Source organism: Misgurnus anguillicaudatus, chromosome 18 (assembly GCF_027580225.2).
Source record: "Misgurnus anguillicaudatus chromosome 18, ASM2758022v2, whole genome shotgun sequence".
Taxonomy (NCBI): domain Eukaryota; kingdom Metazoa; phylum Chordata; class Actinopteri; order Cypriniformes; family Cobitidae; genus Misgurnus; species Misgurnus anguillicaudatus.
The window spans coordinates 20,912,538-20,936,857 of record NC_073354.2 but is presented as its reverse complement, the minus strand read 5'-3'; the positions used below and the strand labels follow the sequence as shown (position 1 = coordinate 20,936,857).

The window sequence follows — 24,320 nt, the reverse complement described above, 5'->3', positions numbered from 1 at the left end:
CAATTTTTCTTCTGTGCACTTAGAGAACTTTGCTGAAAAACGTGTGCCGTTTAACGGATTATGCCAACAAACCTGTATTTCTGAATGGCCTGAGGCCAGGATTAGGCGGATTTAAACATATAATACATGGCAAGAGCATATCATTATCTCATTTAAGAAGGAGGTGGCTTTAAGCGGCTTTTGCATCTGACAATCAAATGGATTTACCCTACGTTTCTATAATATTACAATTTTATAGCCAAAATATATAAGAAACATGAGGCAGAACACACACTTAGACACATGTACACAGGCTCACATACAGTACAGATATACTTAGGCACACATGGACAAAAGCAAAAACAGAGGAAATGGAAAGACATGAGTAGGTAAAACCAATTCTGTAGCTGTGATCTCCTGACAGTCTGATGTAGAAATAATGAGCAGAGAAGAATCTCACTCGCACGTGAGCTGGGTCTTCTGCTCCACAGAGAACACCAACCATGGCTATGTGTGCTAATCTACTTCCTGTTTCACTCCAGTGGAAATTACACCCTTATGCCAGTGTCCACAATTAGAGCCAAGAATAAAGAGGAAAGATGGACATTTTGAGTTCAGAATGAACAGGCTTCACTATTAAAGGCACTGCTAGTCTGGAAAGAGGATGTGTAACTAGAAAAGTTGCTAAGAGACTGCTTTTTAAAGTTTGGGAGACGGGTATATCAGATGTTTCTTATTAGAGAAATGTAATTAATCATAAATTTACCAAATATTTTGATGGCACACAGGGAAAGTATAGAGATATAAAACTGATTTGAACAGCATACAGTAGCAATGCTGACATCGCGGGCACGCGCGTCGAATTTCTGGGTCGAAGAATCTGTTCCAGCCCACGCAGTACTTTTAAATGTGTGTCATGCAAGATCCACTTCTCGCCGCAAGGTTGTAGTATGTTTTTACTAAATACGACAATAAATAGGTCAAGTCCGACCACCGGAAGCGTTTGATATTTTTAACTTTCAACTCGGAGGTGTTTTTAATTCACAGCAACTGTTTAAACATTTGTGTCACTTTCAACCGGGCGGTGTGCTTCCACTAAGCTCTGGTCTCTAATGAAAGGTAGATGGACCCAAATAAATATCTTTTATCTTGGTCCTGAAACATTGTACTCTGAGTCTATGGTGGAGAAGGTATTTAAATAAACCGCGGAAATTTCTTAGTCGCGTATCTATTAATAGACTACAATGAACGCTCTGTCAGAACGTCCACTGCAGGTATCGTTCAAAAAACCATGGTTACCATGGGTCTGATGCACATTCCAACTAAAGTTTGATGCCCATTCCAACTAAAACAGTAAATTTTTATAATTTATTTTGAAAGTACTAACAAAATTCTACCTTCTGTTAAAATTTCATGCAAATATCTGATAAAATGAGAAAGTTACAAGCAAAAACTTGTGAATAAGCAGCATTTCGGTCACACACATTCCATAGACATCCATATATAACTTTTACCCCTGATTTCTAATATTAAAAATATCATAACTTTCTCAATACTCGACAGATTTTTACAATCCTTGTTTCTTTGCAAATGGGAATGTCTGCTCTGTCTAGTCATGTGATAAATTTAGAGTTTTGGGGTTTTTGAAAATTTTGTCATCATACCTACATACAGTAGCTAAATTTCGTATTGAATTCTCTAAAGTAACTACTCTACGTACACACGTTTTTTTATCCTGAGAGAACTTTTCCAGAGATTACGCACTGCTCGAAAATAGTCCTCTTGGTTACTTTCAATAGCAGGGGACTATTTTCAGGCAGTGTGTAATATCACTACGCCTGCTGCAGCCATGTTACATCAGCAAAGTCCTTGATTATTACGCCAGTTTGAGAGTATAGTCCTAACCATATCTGCTAGAAAATCACAACTTTTAATTTTCTGTCGGACTTAGTACACAATTTAACTACAGCAGAGTCAAGTTTTAAATAGGAAAACTACCGAAACTCTTTGGTTATTTTTTTGCGCAATGCTGGTGGTCTGGTCAGATTCAATGGATTGTGCTGAGCTATGCTAAAAGTGTTTTAGCTGAATGGATTCCAAAATGGTAAAAATCAAATGTTTAACTCTAGAGGAGCTGGAAAATGACCATGTTTTCAAAAAAAGTGGAATGTCCCTTTAAGTAAAAATTCTTTCTTTCTTTCTATCTAATCTCATTGCTGTTTAGGATCAACAACTGAGGCACCAAAGAGATCATTTTAGGATTCCCATTTTACTGATAAAACAGGGTGGATGTTGGAAAGTGTTCATCCATCAAACAAATTGCTGATTGCTGTACAACGGCCATGAAAATCCATTTCAATCTGTCAAATTAAGGTAAATTGAATAACGACCTTCAACATTACAATCCAGAGCTTTTGATTTTATCAGAGTATACGTGCACCATTGCTTTCTGTCTCCCACATGCACAAACAAAGCCACAAACTCACAGGAGTGTGTTAGATGGGCACAGCTGTGTTCCAATAAAACCCAGCAGCAGATGGAGCTCACTGACAGCTAAGAGGTCACATTGGACTTTAACTTTGACATTTATAGAGCATTCACAAGCACAAGTGGTGACAGCAGAGATCGGCCCCTTTAAAACCCTATTAATTATCAGGATATATTAAATGTTGTCAGACGACAGCAATCTGCTGGCATCTCCAAAAGAATTAATAAACCTTCTCCCAAGTTGCATATTACCATATTGTATTTGTTGTTGCATGAAATTAACATTTGTAAGTTTCAATAATTGTTTAGATTTACATTTATTTAATATGTTTACATTTAGTTTACATAAAAACATTGTTTTTGAGTAAAAGCATAATTTTTTTTCAAATCTGATTTCAATCTTTGACATGACCTTACTCAGTCAATATTAAAGGAACAGTATGTAAGAAATGTATATCAATTAATCATAAAATTGTCCTGATATGTCACTAGACATTAAGAAATAATTTTCATTTCAAATACTTATATCACTGACAACAGTGGTCTGGATAGGATATTGTCATTTAAAAAGTGGAGTTGCAGTCCTCAACTGATGTTTATGTTGTCATGTTGTGTATTGGCCACCAGTTGTGTGATTGCAGTACCAGTTTTAGCCACAAGTTCTGTGATTGCAATATCAGTTTTGGTCACACTCCTACATACTGTTCCTTTAAAGATATCAAAGTTATGTTTTATACAATCTAAAAAATGCTGGGTTGTTTTCATTGGATCAAAAGAGGACCGGCCTAGCTGTTGGGTTCAAATTAACCCAGAAAATTGTTATATTTGACCCAACAATGTTAAAACAACTCAGCATTTTGGGTTGCAAGAACCTAGCATAGGTTAAATTACAACACTCGTCCCTTTTTGACTGGACTAAAATAACCCAGCATTTTTTATTTTATTTTTTTGAGTGAAAACATTATCTCTTTCCCGCCATTGGCAAGTTATCTCATCAATTTAGAGAAAACATTTGGATAAAAAATTACCCAATTTATGAAAAAACTGAAGCCAAAATGTTATTTACTAATTTTAAACTCTGTGTATGTTTAATCATTCTGAATCTGATCTCTAACAAAATTCCTTGTTTAGCTTTTTGCTAAAAGATTTGTATTTCTAAAGAAAAACGCCCATATTTAAGAGTTTATAAGCAGAGAAAAAAATTATAGATAGGATGAAACGTTTTTTTCCCCCCATTTTGTTTGTTTGTTTGAAAGAAGAGGGTCTGTTCTTTTATTTGATATATTTGTAAGTTTATATATTTTTAGAAGAAAATTTTCCTGGAAGGCATTTTGTTAAACAAACACAAATGCTGGTGGGCAACGGGGAATGAGTTAAAATCACAAAAAATGACTTCAGGTGGGTTTTCATAGATTGGATTTATGCACTTTTCATAACTTAACAAAATTAAAAAATCACAGCCTTTTGAAAAGTACTGATCCAATTTTAAAAAGTAAAAAAGCATCTGCCTGCTAAAAGTGATAAGGAATGTGGGAGTCAGTAGGACAGGACTGTAAAGTAAATGGTTAAATTCATACTACTGTTTCTGTGCGGCTGTGTTCGAATGCATCTGAGGAGACCCGTTAATGTCCTTCACAGGACCCAACCACTGCCAAGTAAAAGCGAGGCCAGCATGTGCTGCCTGTGTGTGCGCAGTCTAGCAGACAGCGATCCCAGATGGACGTCAGGTGCCATTTTTCTCCCCAGGTGAGATTGTGGTCCCATCTGTTGACAATTCGCACTTTTGGCTCTCTCCACACATTCAAATAAAGCTCGTACTGGGCTTTTAAAGAGCCAGTCTGCCAGAGGAGGCCCATTAGTGGCCTGCGGGTGGCACTTAGGCCAGGGACAATCTGACCAGCCCTGTCCTTCACTACAGAAACACAAGGTCTGGATGCCTCTGGCTGCCTCCAAGCTGATATTGAGTAGGATGATATGAATGAAAGATATAACTTTGAATGCAATACCTGCTTCCTGGCACAGCTTCGCTATGGCTGCATTACTTTGCTTGGCTTTGTTTTGTGAATTATCTGACAAATTCGCTGTATTCAACATACAAGAAAAAACGTGCAAACGAATATCCACAACAATAAGTGAGAACAAAACACATTGCCAAAGATGGCTCCATTAAAATTCACAGCGCAACGCCTTTGTCTTCCAGGGTGGAAATGATCTCCAGGGTACCAACAGCCTTGTGTTTCCGTATAGTTTGGATGTGCTGTGACTTTCAAGGTCTATTTCCTTTTCATACCCTGTGAGATGAGCGGGAGTTGATACCTCCAACACATACAAACAGTTCTTTCAAACAAACATAATGGCAGGAAGACTGCATGTGAAGCCCGGAGTATAGTCTGTTTTTATGCGTACGCAAACGTACCCTCACGGTCGAACACACAGCCTAGCAAAGCAGTTTATTTGACTTGTATGTGTACACAGATGCTCGATGCATGCGCATTGCGAAATCTTCTGGGCTACATACACGTGCATGCATGACCTACGCGTACTGTACAAGTATGCATGGTAACAAAAATCAGGCAGCGGACGTACTGTGCGCGTATACTATCCTGATGACGAATTTTGCATCATGCTCACTGTACGCGGACCCTTGGTATGTGTAAAAACAGAACTATACTTCTAACTTAACCGTGGGTTCACACCAGAGGCGGCAAAAACGCACTATTCGCACGTAGTTGGAGGCTTTAACATTTTGAGATTACTCGCTTCATATGCACGTAAAAAGCCGCGCGCAAAATTTTAGTCATTCGAGACATTCACGCGGAAAATCACATCATGGGAGGGGCTTCTGCGACTCCGCTCGGTTCCTGTAATCACATCACTACTGGAGCAAGCTCCTGAACATGGCACTTTTTTCCGCCAAAGTTCAGATTTTTCAACTTGCGCGTTTCCTGCGGAAACGCTCAATTCGCGTCATTCGCGCAAACTAGGCCCATATTGATAGGATAGCATCTTGCATTTGATGGACATTTGTGGGATGCACACCCAGGGCACGAAGCTCCCGTTCCACCACATCCCAAAGATGCTCTATTGGGTTGAGATCTGGTGACTGTGGGGGCCATTTTTTGTACAGTGAACTCATTGTCATGTTCAAGAAACCAATTTGAAAGGATTCGAGCTTTGTGACATGGTGCATTATCCTGCTGGAAGTAGTCATCAGAGGATGGGTACATGTGTTCATAAAGGGATGGACATGGTCAGAAACAATGCTCAGGTAGGCTGTGGCATTTAAACGATGCTCAATTGGCACTAAGGGGCCTAAAGTGTGCCAAGAAAACCATTACACCACCACCACCAGCCTGCACAGTGATTACAAGGCATGATGGATCCATGTTCTCATTCTGTTTATGCCAAATTCTGACTCTACCATCTGAATGTTTCAACAGAAATCGAGACTCATCAGACCAGGCAACATTTTTCCAGTCTTCAAATGTCCAATTTTGGTGAGTTTGTGCAAATTGTAGCCTCTTTTTCCTATTTGTAGTGGAGATGAGTGGTACACGGTGGGGTCTTCTGCTGTTGTAGCCCATCTGCCTCAAGGTTGTGCATGTTGTAGCTTCACAAATGCTTTGCTGCATACCTCGGTTGTATCGAGTGGTTATTTCAGTCAAAGTTGCTCTTCTATCAGCTTAAATCAGTCTGCCCATTCTCCTCTGACCTCTAGCATCAACAAGGCATTTTCGCCCACAGGACTGCCGCATACTGGATTTTTTTCACACCATTCTTTGTAAACCCTAGAAATGGTTGTGTGTGAAAATCCCAGTAACTGAGCAGATTGTGAAATATTCAGACCGGCCGTCTGTCGCCAACAACCATGCCACGCTCAAAATTGCTTAAATCACCTTATTTTCCCATTCTGACATTCAGTTTGGAGTACAGGAGATTGTCTTGACCAGGACCACACCCCTAAATGCATTGAAGCAACTGCCATGTGATTGGTTAACTCTTTCACCGCCAGCATTTTTTAAAAAAGTTGCCAGCCAGCGCCAGCGTTTTTCATGATTTTCACCAAAGTTTAATGCCTTCCAGAAAATGTTCTTCTTCAGATATATAAACATACAATATACCAAATGAAAGAACAGACCCTCTGCTTTCAAACAAAAAAACCGTTTCATCCTACCTTTAGCAGTTCTTTTGTAATCAGCTTTTAAATATGGGTAGGTTTCTGCAAAAACACCACATTTTGAGCAAAAAGCAGAGATAATTCCATGTTTGTGACGGACTTTTCATAGAGTTCCCATTCAGAGCGATCTTTAAAACAGACACGGACATGCAGCAGCTTGTCAGAGGGCAATACTTCCGGGTTGTATAAGTTGCGGAAGTGCGCCACCTGGTGGATAAAAGCGGTATTGCGGAAAGACGGAAAATCTCGTCATTGGCGGGGAAGCGTTTTCTCTTAATTGACGAGATATCTCGTCAATGGCGGGGAAAGAGTTAATTAGATGATTGCATTAATGAGAAATTGAACAGGTGTTCCTAATAATCCTTTAGGTGAGTGTATATGCGTCCATATTTCATTTAAAATATGAATAAATGCATTTGATTTACTGGGTAATTCTCACAACCACAATCATACCGGTTTCTAAATACATTTATGAATTTGACAGACGCTTTAATCAAAAGCAATTTGCAGTGCATTACTGTCAATTTTTATCACTATGTGTCTTCCTTAAACTCTGTTTAGTGTTGTTTAACTTATGTATTTATTTGAGGTCATGTAGTAATAGGTTTAAGCATAATTATCTGTAATCGCCAGAACAACTTAATTACATAAATCCGAATGCTCAACACATAATGTTATATGCTAATTACACAGCCACAAGGGATTATGGGTATTTCCCCACGCTATATAGTTCATCACAGTATGTAGGCTATAATGTAGATCTGTCTAATATTACCATACGATCACAAATATCAAACATATTTCCTTGCTTAACTAGTCATAACTAATTAAACATTGTGTAATGAACTGGTCCAACTCTGTGCCTCCAGACAAGGTCACGGTCATCTCCAGGTCCAAATAAAGCATTTCCATGGAAACACCCATGCATCCTTTTCAAAATAACGCTTAGACGATTCTCCGTCCTTCACAAAGTGTACTAAACAAGCAGTGTGTATGCAAGTCACCCCTTGAGTTTCTTAATCTTAATCATCTCTGCAAGCATCGTCCGTGACAAATGGCTCATCTGTGACAATGAGGTCACAGCGAGCCATCCAAATGCCCATCAAATTGAATTCCATATCAAGATGACTTAATGCTCAATCTCCTGCGTGGAAGGTCAAGCAGACCCGAAAAGGCAAATACGAGACATGCAGCATCTAATCTACCTGATAATGATGTCTGGCTTATGTTCAAGTCACTCAAAAAAACCAACATACCAACTGTGTTTGTATTAATTAGAGCAAAGACAGTGGTATTGGTGATGTGTGTTCCCTTGAATTGTATGCGTTTATTACGATTTTTAACAAGTTATAGAAGTAATCATGCAAGTTAATGTAACAACCCATATATAAACAGTATAAAAAATGTTGCACTTGATATTTTAACACCATACAAAATCAATTAAGATGTCCAACTTGCACAAAGTCACAGACACATCTTTGACATAATGACTTATAATTAAACCTTTCTGTCACATTACGCCAGAACACTAACATCTGACTGGCATCTTTCTCATCTGAAGTCAGAGGCGCGTTTTGACAAGCACTTAATTTTTGATCCCCAGCCCTGAACTGGTCTAGTGCTCCATGATGGTATAAATATAGGCACATAAACCCTGCGATGAGGGACTTTTTTATGAATGAGGAATGACAAGGAAATTACATAAGGACAAAGTTAACCATGACGTATTCCTTGCAGGACCAGCAGAGAAAACTTTCTGAAAAAGTTTTACTTTTTAAGAAGCTAGTTGTTACTGTTGACATTACTTTTAAAACTGGTGATTTTGCTGTGCAGACTTTTTTTTAGCATTTTCTCAGATTTTACTGATCTATTTATCTCATACAGTATGCATAATACATAGTCTTTTAAATATATCTCTCAGACTAAGTTATCAATACACATCTGCAAAGACATTAAATGATATGAAAGTGATCTGAGAACTACTACTGTATAAACATTTTTTATTCTGATTGGCCAGTCGCGACATTTGCAGCCGTTGTTATAGCAAAATAAGCTTATAAACAGAAATAACAACCGGCTGCCTATATATTATCCCTTCCTTATCCTCCTAACCGTGGGTTCACATCAGCCGCATTTGAGGCATCTACCGCGTCTAGTTTGCCGCTTGAACATTTTGAGTTCACTTGCGTCATTCGCACGGGAAAGCCGCGCGTGAAATTCTAGTCATCAAGACATTCACGAGGAAATTCGCGTCATGGGAGGGGCTTCTGCAACTCCACTCGCTTTCTGTAATCACGTCACTACTAGAGCAAGCTCCTGATTGGTTAACTCGGTGCGTTTTCCGCCAAAGTTAAAATTTTTTAACTCGAGTGTTTCCCATGGCAACGCTCAATTTGCGCGAAAAGAATGGGGCGGAATCGCGTCTAACGCCCCGCACTAAATGCCTCAATCACGCCGCGAGACCTCCAGACACGTGTCAATGCGTCTTCACATTGACTTAACATTGAAATCACTCGCGCTTCACGCCTCTACCGCGGCTGGTCTGAATGCAGCATAACTGTGGGTTCACACCAGCCGCGTTTGAGGCGTTAAATTCGCGTCTACCGCATTTAGTTTGCCGCTTGAACATTTTGAGTTTACTCGCTTCATTCGTGCGTGAAAGCGGCGCGTGAAATTCTAGTCATCAAGACATTCACAACGAAATTCGCGTCATGGGAGGGGCTTCTGCGACTCCGCTCGCTTCCTGTAATCACGTCACTACTAGAGCAAGCTCCTGATTGGTTAACTCGGTGCGTTTTCCGCCAAAGTTCACATTTTTTAACTCGCGCGTTTCCCACGGCAACGCTCAATTCGCGCCTTTCGCGCGAATGAGGCGGAATCGCGTCTAACGTCCCACGCTAAACGCCTCATTCACGCCGCGAGACCTCCAGACACCCATCAATGCGTATTCACAATGACTTAACATTGAAATCACTCACGCTTCACGCCTCTACCGCGGCTGGTCTGAACGCAGCATAACCGTGGGTTCACACCAGCCGCGTTTGAGGCGTCAAATTCGCGTCTACCGCATCTAGTTTGCCGCTTGAACATTTTGAGTTTACTTGCTTCATTCGCACGTGAAAGCCGCGCGTGAAATTGTAGTCATCGGGACATTCATGAGGAAATTCGCGTCATGGGAATCACGTCACTACTAGAGCAAGGTCCTGATTGGTTAACGCGTCTCCAGACCACGTCTACGCGTCTTCACATTGACTTAATATTGAAATAATTTGCACTTCAGGCCTCTAAAGCCGCTGGTCTGAACGCAGCATAAGACCTGGATATGTGGACATCACATTTTTTTGTTGTGTGCACCATAATACTTAATTCTGTGTAACTGGAACCTGTTGTACACAAACACTGCTTTATGTTCAAAGAAAAATATTTGGTTATTATATTTATTGGTTCTTCCTAACCCCAAAATAGCTGGTAGAAATCTGAAAAAAAAAACACAAACCAAAATTCGGGTCTTAAGACAGTTAAGAGGTTAATATATACTGTATGCCAACAACCAAATAATGTGACCCGGTACAGGAAATCCAGGTTAAGGTCTCGATCTAATTCGGGGATTAGGATCATTGAAGTTTCAATATTTCAATATTTGATTTCACATAATTTAAATCTTTGTCATGGCCTTACTCAGTAAACATAAAAAATATCAAGGTTATATTTTCACAGAATTCTAAAAACAGTAAATCAGAAAAAAATCGTCCTAATAGACATTCATACTCTTACCAATGAGCGAATATGGTCTGAAGCTCTTGTCACACGCCATACTCCCTCCAGATAATTTTGTGGATGGACCGGAAGTGGAGTGACAGTGGCTAAGCAGGAGCGTTTGCCACCTACTCGAGATGCTCCATCTTGGTTCCAGCCTGTTTTCTGTTGCTTCTCCCTATTTAGCGGACCACAGAAGTGCTCAGTGAGGGGTTGACTGCTTGCAGTTAGAGAACCATGTGTGGGCCAGTCCCAGGAAGCATGGGATGAGATGGCACTGTGGGATGCCGCACGTGGTGGCAGCAGGCCAGACAGAGGACCGGGCTGCAGGTCAGGCATGTCGTTCAATGCCAGTCCCAGGGCTGAGTGGAGTGCCAGGCGTCTGAGGTGGTGAAGAGACGTTCCGCACACTTCACAGATGATCTGGGCACCAAATCCTCTGAGAGGCCATTCTAGAGTCTGGAGCTTGTCGTGGATGAAGGCCGCAAAGCTTGGGTCCTAAAAGAAAGGTTTGTGATATGTTAATGTCAAGGTATTACATAACAGACAATTCAAGCACTAAAAACTTGCTGCGGTTTAATCTGCTTTAAACCCCATTGCTTAAATATTGTCTAATAAAATAGCAAAATCAGGACTTTTTATATCAGTCATATGAAGCAGTAACAACGTCAGTCATTTTTAATCAGTGTCTACCACTAGTAAACTAAATGAACATAAAATGGCAAAGATGAATGCACATTTATATATTGATTCAATAGATTTATATCATTTTGAAAAAACTTGATTTATTACATTGTGCAGAAAATTATCAGTTTTTATAAGTCTTTGAAAACCAAATAATGGATTTGAATTTTTAACGTTATTTTAATCTAAAGATGCTATGTAAACGCTTGTAACAGAAAATAGTGGTTTTCATCTTGTCACTTTCTTGGTATAGAAGAAACATTTGTTTCCTCAGGTCAATATATAAATTAAAATATATTAAAAATATCAAGTCTATAAATTCCTTTGTTGCAAACTTCTGGTGAACTTGGGTCATTTCTACCAACTGCTCTTTATAAAAACGATAAAATCAATGCATTCCCTCTTCGTGCATTATAAGACTGTGCATAGCTTGATTTAAGGATTGTAATAAACTCCACTTTCCCTGCTTTCTCAGCCGTAGCTACACACCATGCTGTGTTTTTCATATTGCCATTGCCAGCACCCGTGCATGTTTGCCGGAGTGAAATGGAGGTCAAGGGACAAAAGTCCTGACCTCAGCACATCTCTAAACCATGATTGAGTGCTTTTGTCTGGGGTGGAGGACTACTATGAGGGTCTGCTCACTGTGGGGGAATCTGTACAACACAGGCATGCCAGATGCCTGCAATCTGCCCTAGTCCACATGCATGTGTTCCCCTCAACCTGTTAGAGCTGCCTGCGGGCATACAGAATATTACCCAAGTATGTGAGGCTAGGTAAGATTTTTGAATTGTACTGTATGACTGAGTTCGGAAAATGACTCTTACAAATCGTACTCTGCAAAGTTGTTAAAAAATGAATAATTGGATGTTTGTAATTCCAGAGGAATCTTAGTAAAGGTCAAGCCAAAAAGGGGTAGTTCACCCAAAAATGAAAATTATATCATTAATGACTCAGAATACCTCCGTTCATCTTCAGATCACAGTTTAAGATGTTTTATATTAAGTCCGAGAGCTTGTTGACCCTTCATTGAAAATCTATGTACGGTATATTGTCCATGTCCAGAAAGGTAATAAAAACATCATCAAAGTAGTCCATGTGACATCAGTTAGAATGTGTTGAAGCACCAAAAGTACATTTTGATCCAAAAATAACAAAAATGACGACTTTATTTAGGCATTGTCTTCTCTTATGGTTCTGTTGTGAACTGCGTGCACGTGACTGAAGTCACGTGACTGCAGTGACGCGGCTGACGTATGACGCCACTGACGTGTTATCTGGTGCGCCCCAGCTATTTCTGTGCGCCCCAGCTTCGTTTACAGTCTGAGGGAGACGCATGCTGTAAGTTTTTTTAAAAAAAAACTTCACAAACATGTCTGACGATAACACATCAGCCGCGTCACTGCCGTCACGTGACTTTAGTCACAACAGACGCATAAGAAAAGACAATGCTGAATAAAGTCGTAATTTTTCTTATTTCCGATGCTTCAACACATTCTAAATGACCCACTGATGTCACATGGACTACTTTGATGATGTTTTTATTACCTTTCTGGACATGGACAGTTATATCGTACATAGACTTTCAATGGAGGGTCAACAAGCTCTCTGACTAAATATAAAACACCTTAAACTGTGTTTCGAAGATGAACGGAGGTTTTACGAGTTTGGAAGGACATTTTGAAATAAAACAACCCAGGTTAATTTAAAACCAAACCCTTGGGTTTGTCCATGTTTTATCCATGGGCTGAAACAACTGAAACGAAAATGAGTTTCAAACCAAAATTCATAAAATTAGGGAATGCCAGCCTCCATCACAATTCACTTTTGAAAACAAGAGAGCGAGTTCGAAATACTGCATTTTTATTTGGGCGGCTTTAAAGAAGCTCTGTCAGCATGTGTCTTTACAATCCGTTACGCGTGTACGTTCAAGCACTTTGAATCGTAAAAATGCAAAATGACAGCTGGAGAATACAAAATGACCAGACGTCCAAAATGCGAGCACAAACACAGACCGTGTTAGCCCATCCACCCACTCAACAGACACAAGCGCTACTTGTTAAGTGCTCGCTGCTGGGGAAAGCCTTTCCTTGTAGAGATTTAAAGCCAGGCTGCTGTCTGCATCCTTTATTGTGTCTGTTAGATTCGGGTGCCCTCCTAGACAAACATGTAAAGGTTAGAAGTGTTTTATTCACGAGTCAATGCCTTTCTATGAGCCGGTGCCCTCTGAGTCCCGCCCCACATGTGCTCAGATGGGCCACGGCATTCTTATGGACAAGACAAAGGGACGAGAGTGACCAGGCACACTTTAGGATATTCTTTAGGACAGAATGGTAGCATTTCAAAGCTATAACCTCCCGACAGACTTGTACCCATCAACCACCTGTGACTTTCTTTTGATCTCCAATATGGCACAATGGGGAGATGAATGAATGAACATATTGATATACTACTGCACCTGCAATAGATAGAAGCGATGGAGGAGCTTTGATATTGGTGATCTGAAACATTAGCCAGTATTACCAATGATGACCACTCAGAAAGTACCACAAAATAAAATGGATAGTAGCTAAAAAACAAAAGGACGTGTGAGAACGACAGATACAAGATGGTACTACAAAGACTCTGCTGATCACGATGTAATGCGAGATATGAAGAAAAACCTTGGCGTTCCTTCGGAGGTCCATGCTCCACAGAGGGGAAAATTGCTGGTGAATTGCAATTTTCTGTTCTGTTAGATAACAGACAGACGATGGAGGAAAGAGAGGACAAAAGGAGCTCAGGAGCAGGAAATGTAAGGAAGACAGACAAGGAATAAGTAGGAACTGTCATGAAGGCTGAGTGAAATTGTGTTGAGGAAAAAACACTGAGAAAGAGATCAGGACCTACTATAATGATACAACAACAGTTCACGGAAAGCTGATGAAGTTTTAAACAAAAAGATAAACACATATCTTCATACCTGCACATCCTGAACACATGAATATTTATGTAGTACACAAACCTTATGAAAATTAACCATGGTTTATTGTTATGCATTTTAACATCGCAATTTGCAGTACGTTTAGGGCACCTGTCAACATTTACATTCAACCTGCCAAATGTAAACATAGACTAAATAATCACATTTAAGATAATAAGTGATTGGATTTATATCACATTATCACAATGTTTGGTGAAGTAATCTACCAGAGCATGCCTCCCGTTTTAACATCTAAATTGTCTAAAAAGTCTAAAACTTAAACTGACAACATTTTATGGAATGTCAATCAGAGCAAAATCTACAGATTATAAATGATCAAAAATATTGTATTACAGTACCTCATATATCTTCAGTAGTCCACTCGAGTGAAGGTAAAACCAGTTGATAAAACTTATAGTCACTTCAGTAGTTCAACTTATCATCCGTCTAGTCTGGTCTGCAGTCAAACCACAACTGACTGATCTTGGAGAAAAGTTTCTACTTACTGGCAAACCAGTGCTGTAAATCACTTCACACAAACAATTGAAATTTATCCGCAGCAACAGACGGAGCGCTTTATATGTTGGAGGTCAGTGGGTAGACCGTATGCTCTGCTATTAGAAACAGGTTGAATTTTGCCTTAGATGTAAATATTACAACAAGCCTTGATGTTAAACAACACATTTTTAATATACTACAAGCACAAAAATAAAAGGGTGAGGGCATAAATGTCATCAATTTCTAAACAAACCAATACACAATGAGGCAATTATAACATTACAAAAAAGACAAATATTACAAAATATAAATCTTAATAGATCAGAGGGGTGTCATTCCCACAAACCACTGGACTCAATAATAATATGAAGCTATAGTATAATGCAATTCTATTTATTTACGTCGGAAACACAGCCGACATAAACTAGAAAACCATTCAGTTGTGTTGAGTTTTAAAAGTGAATCTGCCTAATTTGCTTTTTACATGTCTCTCTAATGCTGCGTTTACACCAGCCGCGGTAGAGGTGTCAAGCGCGAGTGATTTCAATGTTAAGTCAATGTGAAGACGCGTACTGCAATTGAGCGTCTGGCGCAGTACACGCGAATGCTGCTTTTTGTGCATTTTGCATTTGACGCAAATTTGCGTCTGACGCCCGAGTTGAAAAATTTGAACTTTGGCGGAATTTCGTGCCGCATTAACCAATCACGAGCCTGGTTGTTGCTGTGGCGGCAGCCCTGCCCGGAGTCACTCATTTAACATGGAGGAACGCTTGATATTGTCCAAAGCAGTCACCCGGAGCTATACGACATAAGTTCTTACTTCTATAGAGAAAGGAATAAGGACCTCGCTTAGAAGAGTGTCAGTGAGGACATTGGGCAACCTGGTAAGTTGTAAATACACATTTCACTTTTGAGTCACGTGACGTTTATCGACCCGCGCCGTTTATTTTCCCCCTATAGTAAGGTTACCAAATACAAACCGGTAACTCTCTCGATAAATGCACAATCAACATCAGTCATCTTGCAAACAGACAACCACATAACACTTGCTCCTCCCACAAGAAGCGGATTTTTGCCTCTGACACACGTCAAATGCGTGCTCAAACTATTCAAGGTAGAAGCAATTGTGACGCCTCAAACGCGGTTGGTACAAACGCAGCATAAGACAACTCTACCTCAGATTCAATTGAATTTACTCTTTGCTCATTCATGCTGCTAGCAGCAGTCTTCTCATCTATACACACTTTTCTGCAAATGTACATGTAACTCCTGTTGGACATTTTTACACGTACATATGTCTTAGAAATAACTTATGTAAGCTTGTGCATGTCTAAATGCTGATTTCCATTAATGGCACTTTATTCATGTCTTCAGAGTACCATCCCTTTGTCTTTTAAAAAAAATGCCTTTATCCCTGTCAGTCATCAGTCTCTGATTGGTCATGTGGCACCAATGATTCCAAGGATAATGGCGTTAACGGCACATCCATAATCGACTATGAGATGCACAGAGGACTTGCGATGATGGCACTTAATAGAGCAATTATGCTCCATTATGATAACATTTCACCCAATAAGCTCCCATTATCATGCGTAAGCGCAGAGATGATGACAACATTTGATTACATGCAAGTAGGTCTATATTACACATTCAAGTGACCGTCTATAGAAACGTTCTCTTTTATGATTTAACTGACTCCCAAAACAATTTTACCATCCGCGTTTGTGTAATTTACACGAAGAAGAGTAATTTTCATAGAGTTTCATAAACAAACACGTTATGACTGAGATGAATCACAGAAGACTACTTAAGCAACTTGGATGTATTTATAGTCTCCCTGGTAGGTAGACTTCATGTCAAAAATATTTTTAATAAGTGTTATATTGTTACAAACGTTTTCCTGAAAATATTAGAAAAGCTTTCAAAAGTTTGCTTATGTATAAAGCTTCATAGGAAAAAATATCATTGCAAATTTGTATTGGACAAATTTATAGTAATGTTTTACCGTACATCCCCCAGATATTTTGTACAGTATTTGTTGTGTATGCAACAGTTAGACTGAATACCACAAGAGTAAAATTTAGCTCTGCAAAGGTAACATGGGGAAAAACAGCCAATGTCCCACCACTGTGAATTATAAGGCTTGCTTATCCTGCCGTTCTCTTGCATTTCAAGTCATCCATCCCAAAGCGGAGTTCCCGTCAATGTAATAAAACAGTTATGTAACCAAGAAGATGACATATACATACATCACTGATGCTTTCAGAGTAATGTGCTGCTGTCTCTGTGTAGGTTTTTGCATATACACTTTTTTCAGGTACTGTAATAAAAGTCCTGCGTTTGTGTCTACAATAAAAATAAGAGCCATTTCTGCATCTTTGTGCCATCTATGTTTCCTTTAATAGACAAAAACAGGATACACAGATTTAAGTTACATTACAGCTGTACAGCATTGTACTTACACTGTACAGTACTGTAAATACATGTAGGATGTACCATAAACAGTACTATTATTTTATTCAGAATCAGTTTACATGGATGTTTTTCCTCATTAGTCACATGAAAAAAATTAAAAGGCTTAACTAACAGTACACTGTGTGTATCAGTAATGATTATAGAGCAACAATATCAATTCATATTGAAAAATATAGCACTCTCATAAGAATCATTAGTGTCCCATTGATGCATTTCAGCCAAGCCAATTAGCCAGATGATTAATACAATAATTCAGCCGAATGAGTCATAGTAAATAAATTCAATTAATGATTTTTTTTCACTTGGTGCTTAAATATTTTCACAATTCGAACATCAATATTATTTTATTTCTATGCCTGTTTTAAAACATTATAAGACACAAGCAGAAGCAGTTTAACAATAAAAATATGGGTAAACTATCAATCGTATCAGTAATAGTGTTGTGAGATCGCCGATACACAATAGTATAGGGGGGTGGGGCAGTAGTTTACACATTTATTTATTTGTTAATTTTTGACTCATTATGACAAGTCACTTGATTCGGTGGACAAAAAAAGAAGCAAGGGCAATACTGTCATGAACGCAACCTTCTTAAAACTGATGCCATTAATCAAAGTCAAAGTCCAGGTGCGTACAAGAAGGAATCTGCGCGTGTTACAAGCTCTATTGCCCAAAGTGAAGCCCACAAACCCTCTCATGCAAGGAAAAGCACGCAATGCGCATGTTAAGGGCTCTTTATAGTTGTGCGTAGGTCCTACGGTTTTCATTTATACCTTTGCGTCGTCATCCGCGTCAACGTGCAAACACACAAGCGACCGCTGGTAGGCAGTATCCACTCGTGTAACCACAGTAGCAGCGATACCGTCAATGAAGAAGAAGCTTGGCAAGTTAACCCACAAACGAAGAAGAAATAGCAACTTGATTTGAGATGACCAGCAGTGATGGAAGTAAATAAACAGTGACTTTTTGGACCAATCACAGCGCTTGCTGTCTGCGTAGAACTGATGCGCTGTTCAAATTTTTGTGAGGTGCACGTCAGGCTACGCAGAGGCTACGGTTAACCTACGGCATAGCTACGGCGTAGAGCTTACGCACGACTATAAATCGGACTTTAATGTGAAACTATGATGATAATAATAATAACCATCTGCAACTATCAGCCTGCTATTGGCAATATGTCAGACGATCGTCGATGCACGATACTATCGTCTATCGGCACAACCCTAATCAGTAATCTAAGTGCAAAAAAAATGCATATTTTAAAGCCGGGGTGCATGATTTTTGAGAAACGCTTTGGAAAAGGGAGTCGGGCCGAGTACCAAAACACACTTGTAGCCAATCAGCAGTTGCCTGGGTTGCTTATGTGGGGCGGGTCTGTCAAAAGAAGGTGCAGATGCTATAGGGGTAGGGGCGTGTTTGTTTAGATGATTTCAAATGTCAACACTGGCTTTCAGAGATTGTGCACCCCGCCATTAAAGCAACACTAAAGAGTTCCTACTCTTTGCTCCCCCTACAGGTTGGAAGTGGAATTGTCCATTACCACTGTCGTAAATAATTTAGCCTACTGCAGCATAGCTGGCTCTGATTGGATTGTAGGTCTGCCGTAAAGCAAGTTTTAGTATTTTTCACTCGAACTACAGGACCGCGACCCGACGGTTGGAAACTTCTTTTGTGCGGTTTTGGCCAATAGAGAGCCGCAAAGCGAATGTGAAAGTGCCGTTCACCCTGTTTCGAATGGATAAACGACTGAAACTTTTTTGGAAACGTTATTTTAAGGTAAAAAAAAAACGTTTTGGTGTTGCTTTAACTAAACTCAACAGCAGTTTAAAAGAGAAGGCGGATGAATTCTTACAAAGTTTTTATATACTGATAGTTCACCAAAATTTACTCGCTGTCATGTTGCCACAATTCTGTATAATTTTTTACACAAAAGTAGGATATTTTGAGGAATGTTTGTAACCAAACCCCAAGCCCCATTAACTATCATAGTGTTAATTTATCCTACTATGAGAGTCAATGGGGCTTCTGATCGGTTTAGTTACAAATATTCCTCAAAATATCTTTTTGTAACCACATGAAATTAAGTAAATGATGACAGAATTTTCAATTTTCATTCTAGCCCGGTTTACTCTCAGAATCTATAGCCACAAAGATAGTGAAATGCTTTTCAATTAGTATACTGTCAGTTAGTTTATTGTATTTTTCCAAGGTCATCTTAAGACCATGGTCAAATCACTTCTGTCGCTGAAGTGCACCTAATGGCGTTTTTTGTTTTCAACATGGTCTTGCCTTGAGTTTAAATAACTATTATTTAAAGACACAAGCTACTTCGTAAAAATCTAAATCTACTTTTCATCAGAAAGACACTATATAGGTCTGCCACACAGGGACCATCAGGTTGCTCCCAAAATCCATATCTGCTTTGCGTCATGCCAAAAACAAGATGGGAAACCTTTGAGTATCCCAAAGCAGTAGGGGATATGATTCCATGTCAACCAGGCAGTCAAAGTTGCTATTTTAGGTACCACACCGCAGGTTTTCGGCTTTTATGAACTTGTTTTTGAGCCCCAAAGGTCAAAACTGAACATGCCAGACCTACAGTCAACAGAGATCAAATGCACTGTTCCACTCCTCCCTGTGTCCGTCTGTAATTTCCTGTTTTGACAGGGCATGAACAGTGATGGCACCTCCTTTAAAACAAAACAGCCCTGGATAAAGACACTTTTTTTCCTTTTCGTTTCTCTGCTGTCCTCTCAGTCATTGTTTGTGTTTTTCAACAGGTTTCCAGCTGAGTTTCCCCCTTACGGCTCTCACGAACACATAACCTGGTTTTCGCAATTTTTTATTTGATGTATTAAAAAGTACCTCATGCATGTCTTTGCTACATAACCAGCAAGGCAATAGACTCACAACATAAATCATTAAACACTGCAGTTTAAAAACAAAGACTTCAAAGTCTGTTTATGCAACACAAAAATAAATAAATGAGGTACGAAACTGCAAAGAGCATTTAGAGTACCATTTAAAAATGTCAGTAAGATAAAATCTTAAAGTATTTCATTATTTCATTTAATGAATGTAAATGTCAGTCCAATAAATGAAAGCCCAGACAAAAAATGATGTCTTATGTTAACTGATGTTCATACAAGTGGTAAGGATAAATCCAGCAGTGGTAAGGATTAAACACTGAAAGTGGCATTGACCTCTACATGCCCCAGTTTAAGAATGAACAGTTCACCTTCTCACAGGACGTCCTGAGACTCAACATTAAAGGAGCAACAGTTGGGGGGAGCCCTTTGTTATTAACACCAGGATCCCAAGTGATGGTGTACACAGGGTCACATCCAATAATACACCCAAAATTTTGGTTTATGAGCTTATTAACTTAAATGTCATTGTGAAACCTTGAGGAATGTCTCTACAATGTATGACAGCTACACACACATTCTATTATTCTACTATAATTTTATTTTATTTTATTATTTTGTTTTGTTTTGTTTTGTTTTGTTTGTAATATTAACAATACATTTTTGTGAGCCACTAACTTTAAAGTTAAAATTAAAGTTGAGGTCAAATATAGCTGCGGTCTGTTCTGCTTAAATTTAAAGGTAATTGTGTGAGACTGGCACCTGTTTCTAGTGCAGTTACCTAAATCTTAAAAAAATAAACTAGCACCAGACTTAGATAACAAAATTAGATTAAAAAAAAGTGTTTAGGTATGTCACCATTTAGGAGCCATTTACATGTCAACGTTTTTAGCCGAAAACAGTAACGTTTTAATGGTTTGCCTGTTCGTTTACATGACAGCTGCAAATTTGGGTCGGGTTTTAAAGTGCAAGTTTTTGAGAACAATGCCTTCTTGTCTCTGTGTAAACTACGAAAACGTGAACATTTACATGCATAAGCGTGTATAACCAAAACAACAATGAATGAATTTTTATTGACACTTCTCCAACAAAAATGATTTTTTTTTTGCCACTTTATACAGGGTCACTTGTAATAAAAAAAAAAAAACTAGCCAATCGTTCATCAAAACAAAACTGCTTAATGCTTTGCTATTTTGATTGTTTGTATTTATCACTCTTAGAGAATGCGGACATGTATGTTTTTCTACAAAGTAACATCGGCATCTACTTGCCTGACACACATAATATTATTGAGTTTTCGTAGATTTGTGTAAACCCAGATCTTTCGCAAACGCAATTTTACAATAATGCAATGCAAAAACTTTTCAGTTTTTTACTACATCAGTGTTGTGTAAACTAGCAACAATGCAGCGAAGCAATCTCAATCATTTCAATGGAAGCTCTGCGCCTTCCGGCGACACGAGCGACAGGGACCGTTATTGACAGGAAGTGTTCATGTCCAGTTATGCGACAAAGTTGAGAAAAGTTTAACTTTATGCAAATGACGAGCAACTTTCAGAAGCAATAACCAATGAGGGTAGTGGAGTTCACGTCATCCGTCCTTCGTCATTTACTAATAGTCACTCATTTCATCATAGTGGTTTCTAGTACAACCAGAATTAGATATGCCTCCTAATGACTTCATTGAAAGAGACTAACTGACCACTTTTTCCCAGTGATACAAATTGAATTTGTCATTAAAATGTCATTAAGTGTTAATAATCTGTTATATAGTTTTATAACAGCGTCATTAATATTTTTCTTGACCTCAACTACAGTGGTACAAATATAATGTCATTTAAATGTCGTTAAGTGTTAATATTGTGTCAAATAGTTTTATAGCAACATCATTCAGGGGCGTCATGCACCATTTTTTTTTAAGGGGGCACAGTGTGCAAAGCTCACAGAAATTTGTGCATACACATACATCAAACGAATTATATTATAGAGCTTTCAGTCTTTTCCATGGCACTTACATTTCTAACATTCTAAACGCCCCTGCCATAGTGCAAAAACCTCCAAAATAAAAGTGTTGACTAACTTTCATATCAAATACTATTCAATCGGATTAATGACATATTGGCATCATATTTACATCTGAAACGGCATGTGTCCTATTTACGTTTTGTTTAATGACTTTAATTCTGTCATTAATGCATTTTTCACAACAACTGGCAAAAATTCTTCGTACAAGAAGGCCATTCTCAAATAACGAATCTATAACCACATATGTGTACAAACTCCACCAACCTGTACAAAATCATACTACGATTGCACGGATGTAACTTACACTTACTGACAACAATACGGAAGCAATGCAAATGAAAAACAACAACAATAGAACAATAGAAATCATGGTTATTTAAAATGCTTTTCAAATAATTCTTAACTAAGTACAACTCCAGCAACACATAAAGTAAAACAAGATAATATCAAAACAAAACATACTATGACATCCCTTAACAAATCTTGTCACGACAACCGCCAAAACCACTAAACACACAATAAAGACTTTTAATGATGTGATAGAGCACACATATCCAACTAAAACACTAAATCAAACTCTTAGTATAACAGAGCTAAATGCAAAAACAAGTCTTACCTTTTGTCGTCGTGCAGTTTTTATTCCACAAGTGGACATTCAAAAATGCGCGCAACAATTCTCAGTGGAAGAGAACATGTTTATTTATCCACAGAGCAAATCATATTACTTCTGGAATATGCAATATGCAAAGCGCGAGTGTGGGGGAGAACCATGAGTTTGTTTAAATGTTAAAACAAAAAAAAGGAATTACTTGCGAAAATACAGATTATAAAAGCAGCGGTCATCATGAGACCTCCTGCAGCGCGAAACCCACTATAGATTGTGTTCGACAGCCTGATGACGTCGAAGTACCGCGAGGGTGAGTCGAGGAATCATCTGAAGAGTTTGATTTCAAACCGCTTTTGCGGCACGTTGATGTCATCCGCTTGTCGGTTCCAGTGTTATAGCATGAAGTCGAACACACGTGTAAATGATCCTTATTAGTGATGTACCAATGTTTAGATATGTTCTACTCAAAATATTTTAAATTATCTTGAATGAGCATCATTATAGCCTGTTGATTTCTGGAGTTTTGTCTAAATGCTAGGGTATGGCAACTGCCATACCCTGCCATACGCAAACGCCGCCCCTGCTACTAATATAAGGTCGAGACGGTCACATTTTAAACCATACAATTTCTACACAGAGGAGGTTAACAACACATTACCGTACTGGGGATTTGGAAATGTTGTGAGCGTGTCTTACACGTTTTAATTCCCAAATGCAGCCAGCAGCAACAGCTAAGCTCGTGGGCGCGCGCAGACGCTGACGTTTGCGGCTGCGCCTACTGCAGCACCTGCCGCCAGAATAAAGTAATGTACACGATCAAAACACTATCAAAACTCTGAAAAGTGACACGGATGCAGCACAAAATTGACAATTTGGGCATTTTAAACAGATTAAAAGATTAATGGACGCTTTTTTATTTTTGAGGTTGCTTGCAAAATCCATTTGGCTCAAAAATCCAAGGGGGCAGCTGCCCCCTTAGTTTCAATGGGCATGACGCCTCTGAACATCATGAATACTCTTCAGTTCATAATGTTCAAAAATAAAGTTTCCTCCGTGTGTTTAACAAATAAAATCAATTATTCAATAATAATAATAATTAAAATTGATTTTTTTTGCATTTGGAGATCGATTCACCTAAAATGAAATGAAAACATTACAATAATAAGTTAAGCAATGCAGTGTTTGGGTCCATATCACTGCAAAAACAGTTACATTACATTAAATTAACTAACGTTTTTTCTTATGTCAGAAAATTGTAGAACCCTCTGTGTGTCAGTTTTTTATGTATTGTGCACATACATAAAGCTAAGTATAATCTTGTGACATGTCTGTGCATTTTGTTAAAGTATTTAAAATTATTTGACATAGTATTAACACTTAATGACATTTAAATGACAGTTTAATGTAATCTTAACCCATAAAGCTAGGTAATTTCTTAAGTTTGATCATAATATGTTTATGACAGATTTATGACAAGTTATGTTGTATTGGTTTATGTATTTCAAACAATGTCATCTTTGCATTATCGAACAAATGACACTTAATGACAGTTGTCATAAATGTGCATAAAATCTCCTTAATGTTCATGACACGTGTTGTGTCACGATTATGGTGTCATGTCAGTCTTATGAACACCCCTTCAACTAAAGTGTTACCAAAATATCTTTAAGTTTTTAATTAAGTCAGTTTCCTTGACTTTACAGTACTCTAAACTTAAACTAAGTCTGGGTGTGAGAAACATGCTATCTCCAAAACGCACCTGCCCTGCGATTCGCTCTTCAAAACATCAGCATCTCACATTCC

The 24,320-nt window shown here is 38.6% G+C and overlaps 1 protein-coding gene across 2 annotated transcripts in view; it reads right to left on the bottom strand.

The window, feature by feature from the left end:
- Positions 1-24,320, bottom strand: part of kif26aa (kinesin family member 26Aa) — a 98,526-nt gene that overhangs the window by 59,784 nt on the left and 14,422 nt on the right. For both annotated transcript variants that reach the window (XM_055186346.2, XM_055186349.2), the window contains exon 3: positions 10,418-10,897. In XM_055186346.2, coding sequence (XP_055042321.2) covers positions 10,418-10,897 — 480 coding nt within the window. The remainder of the gene's footprint in view (positions 1-10,417; positions 10,898-24,320) is intronic.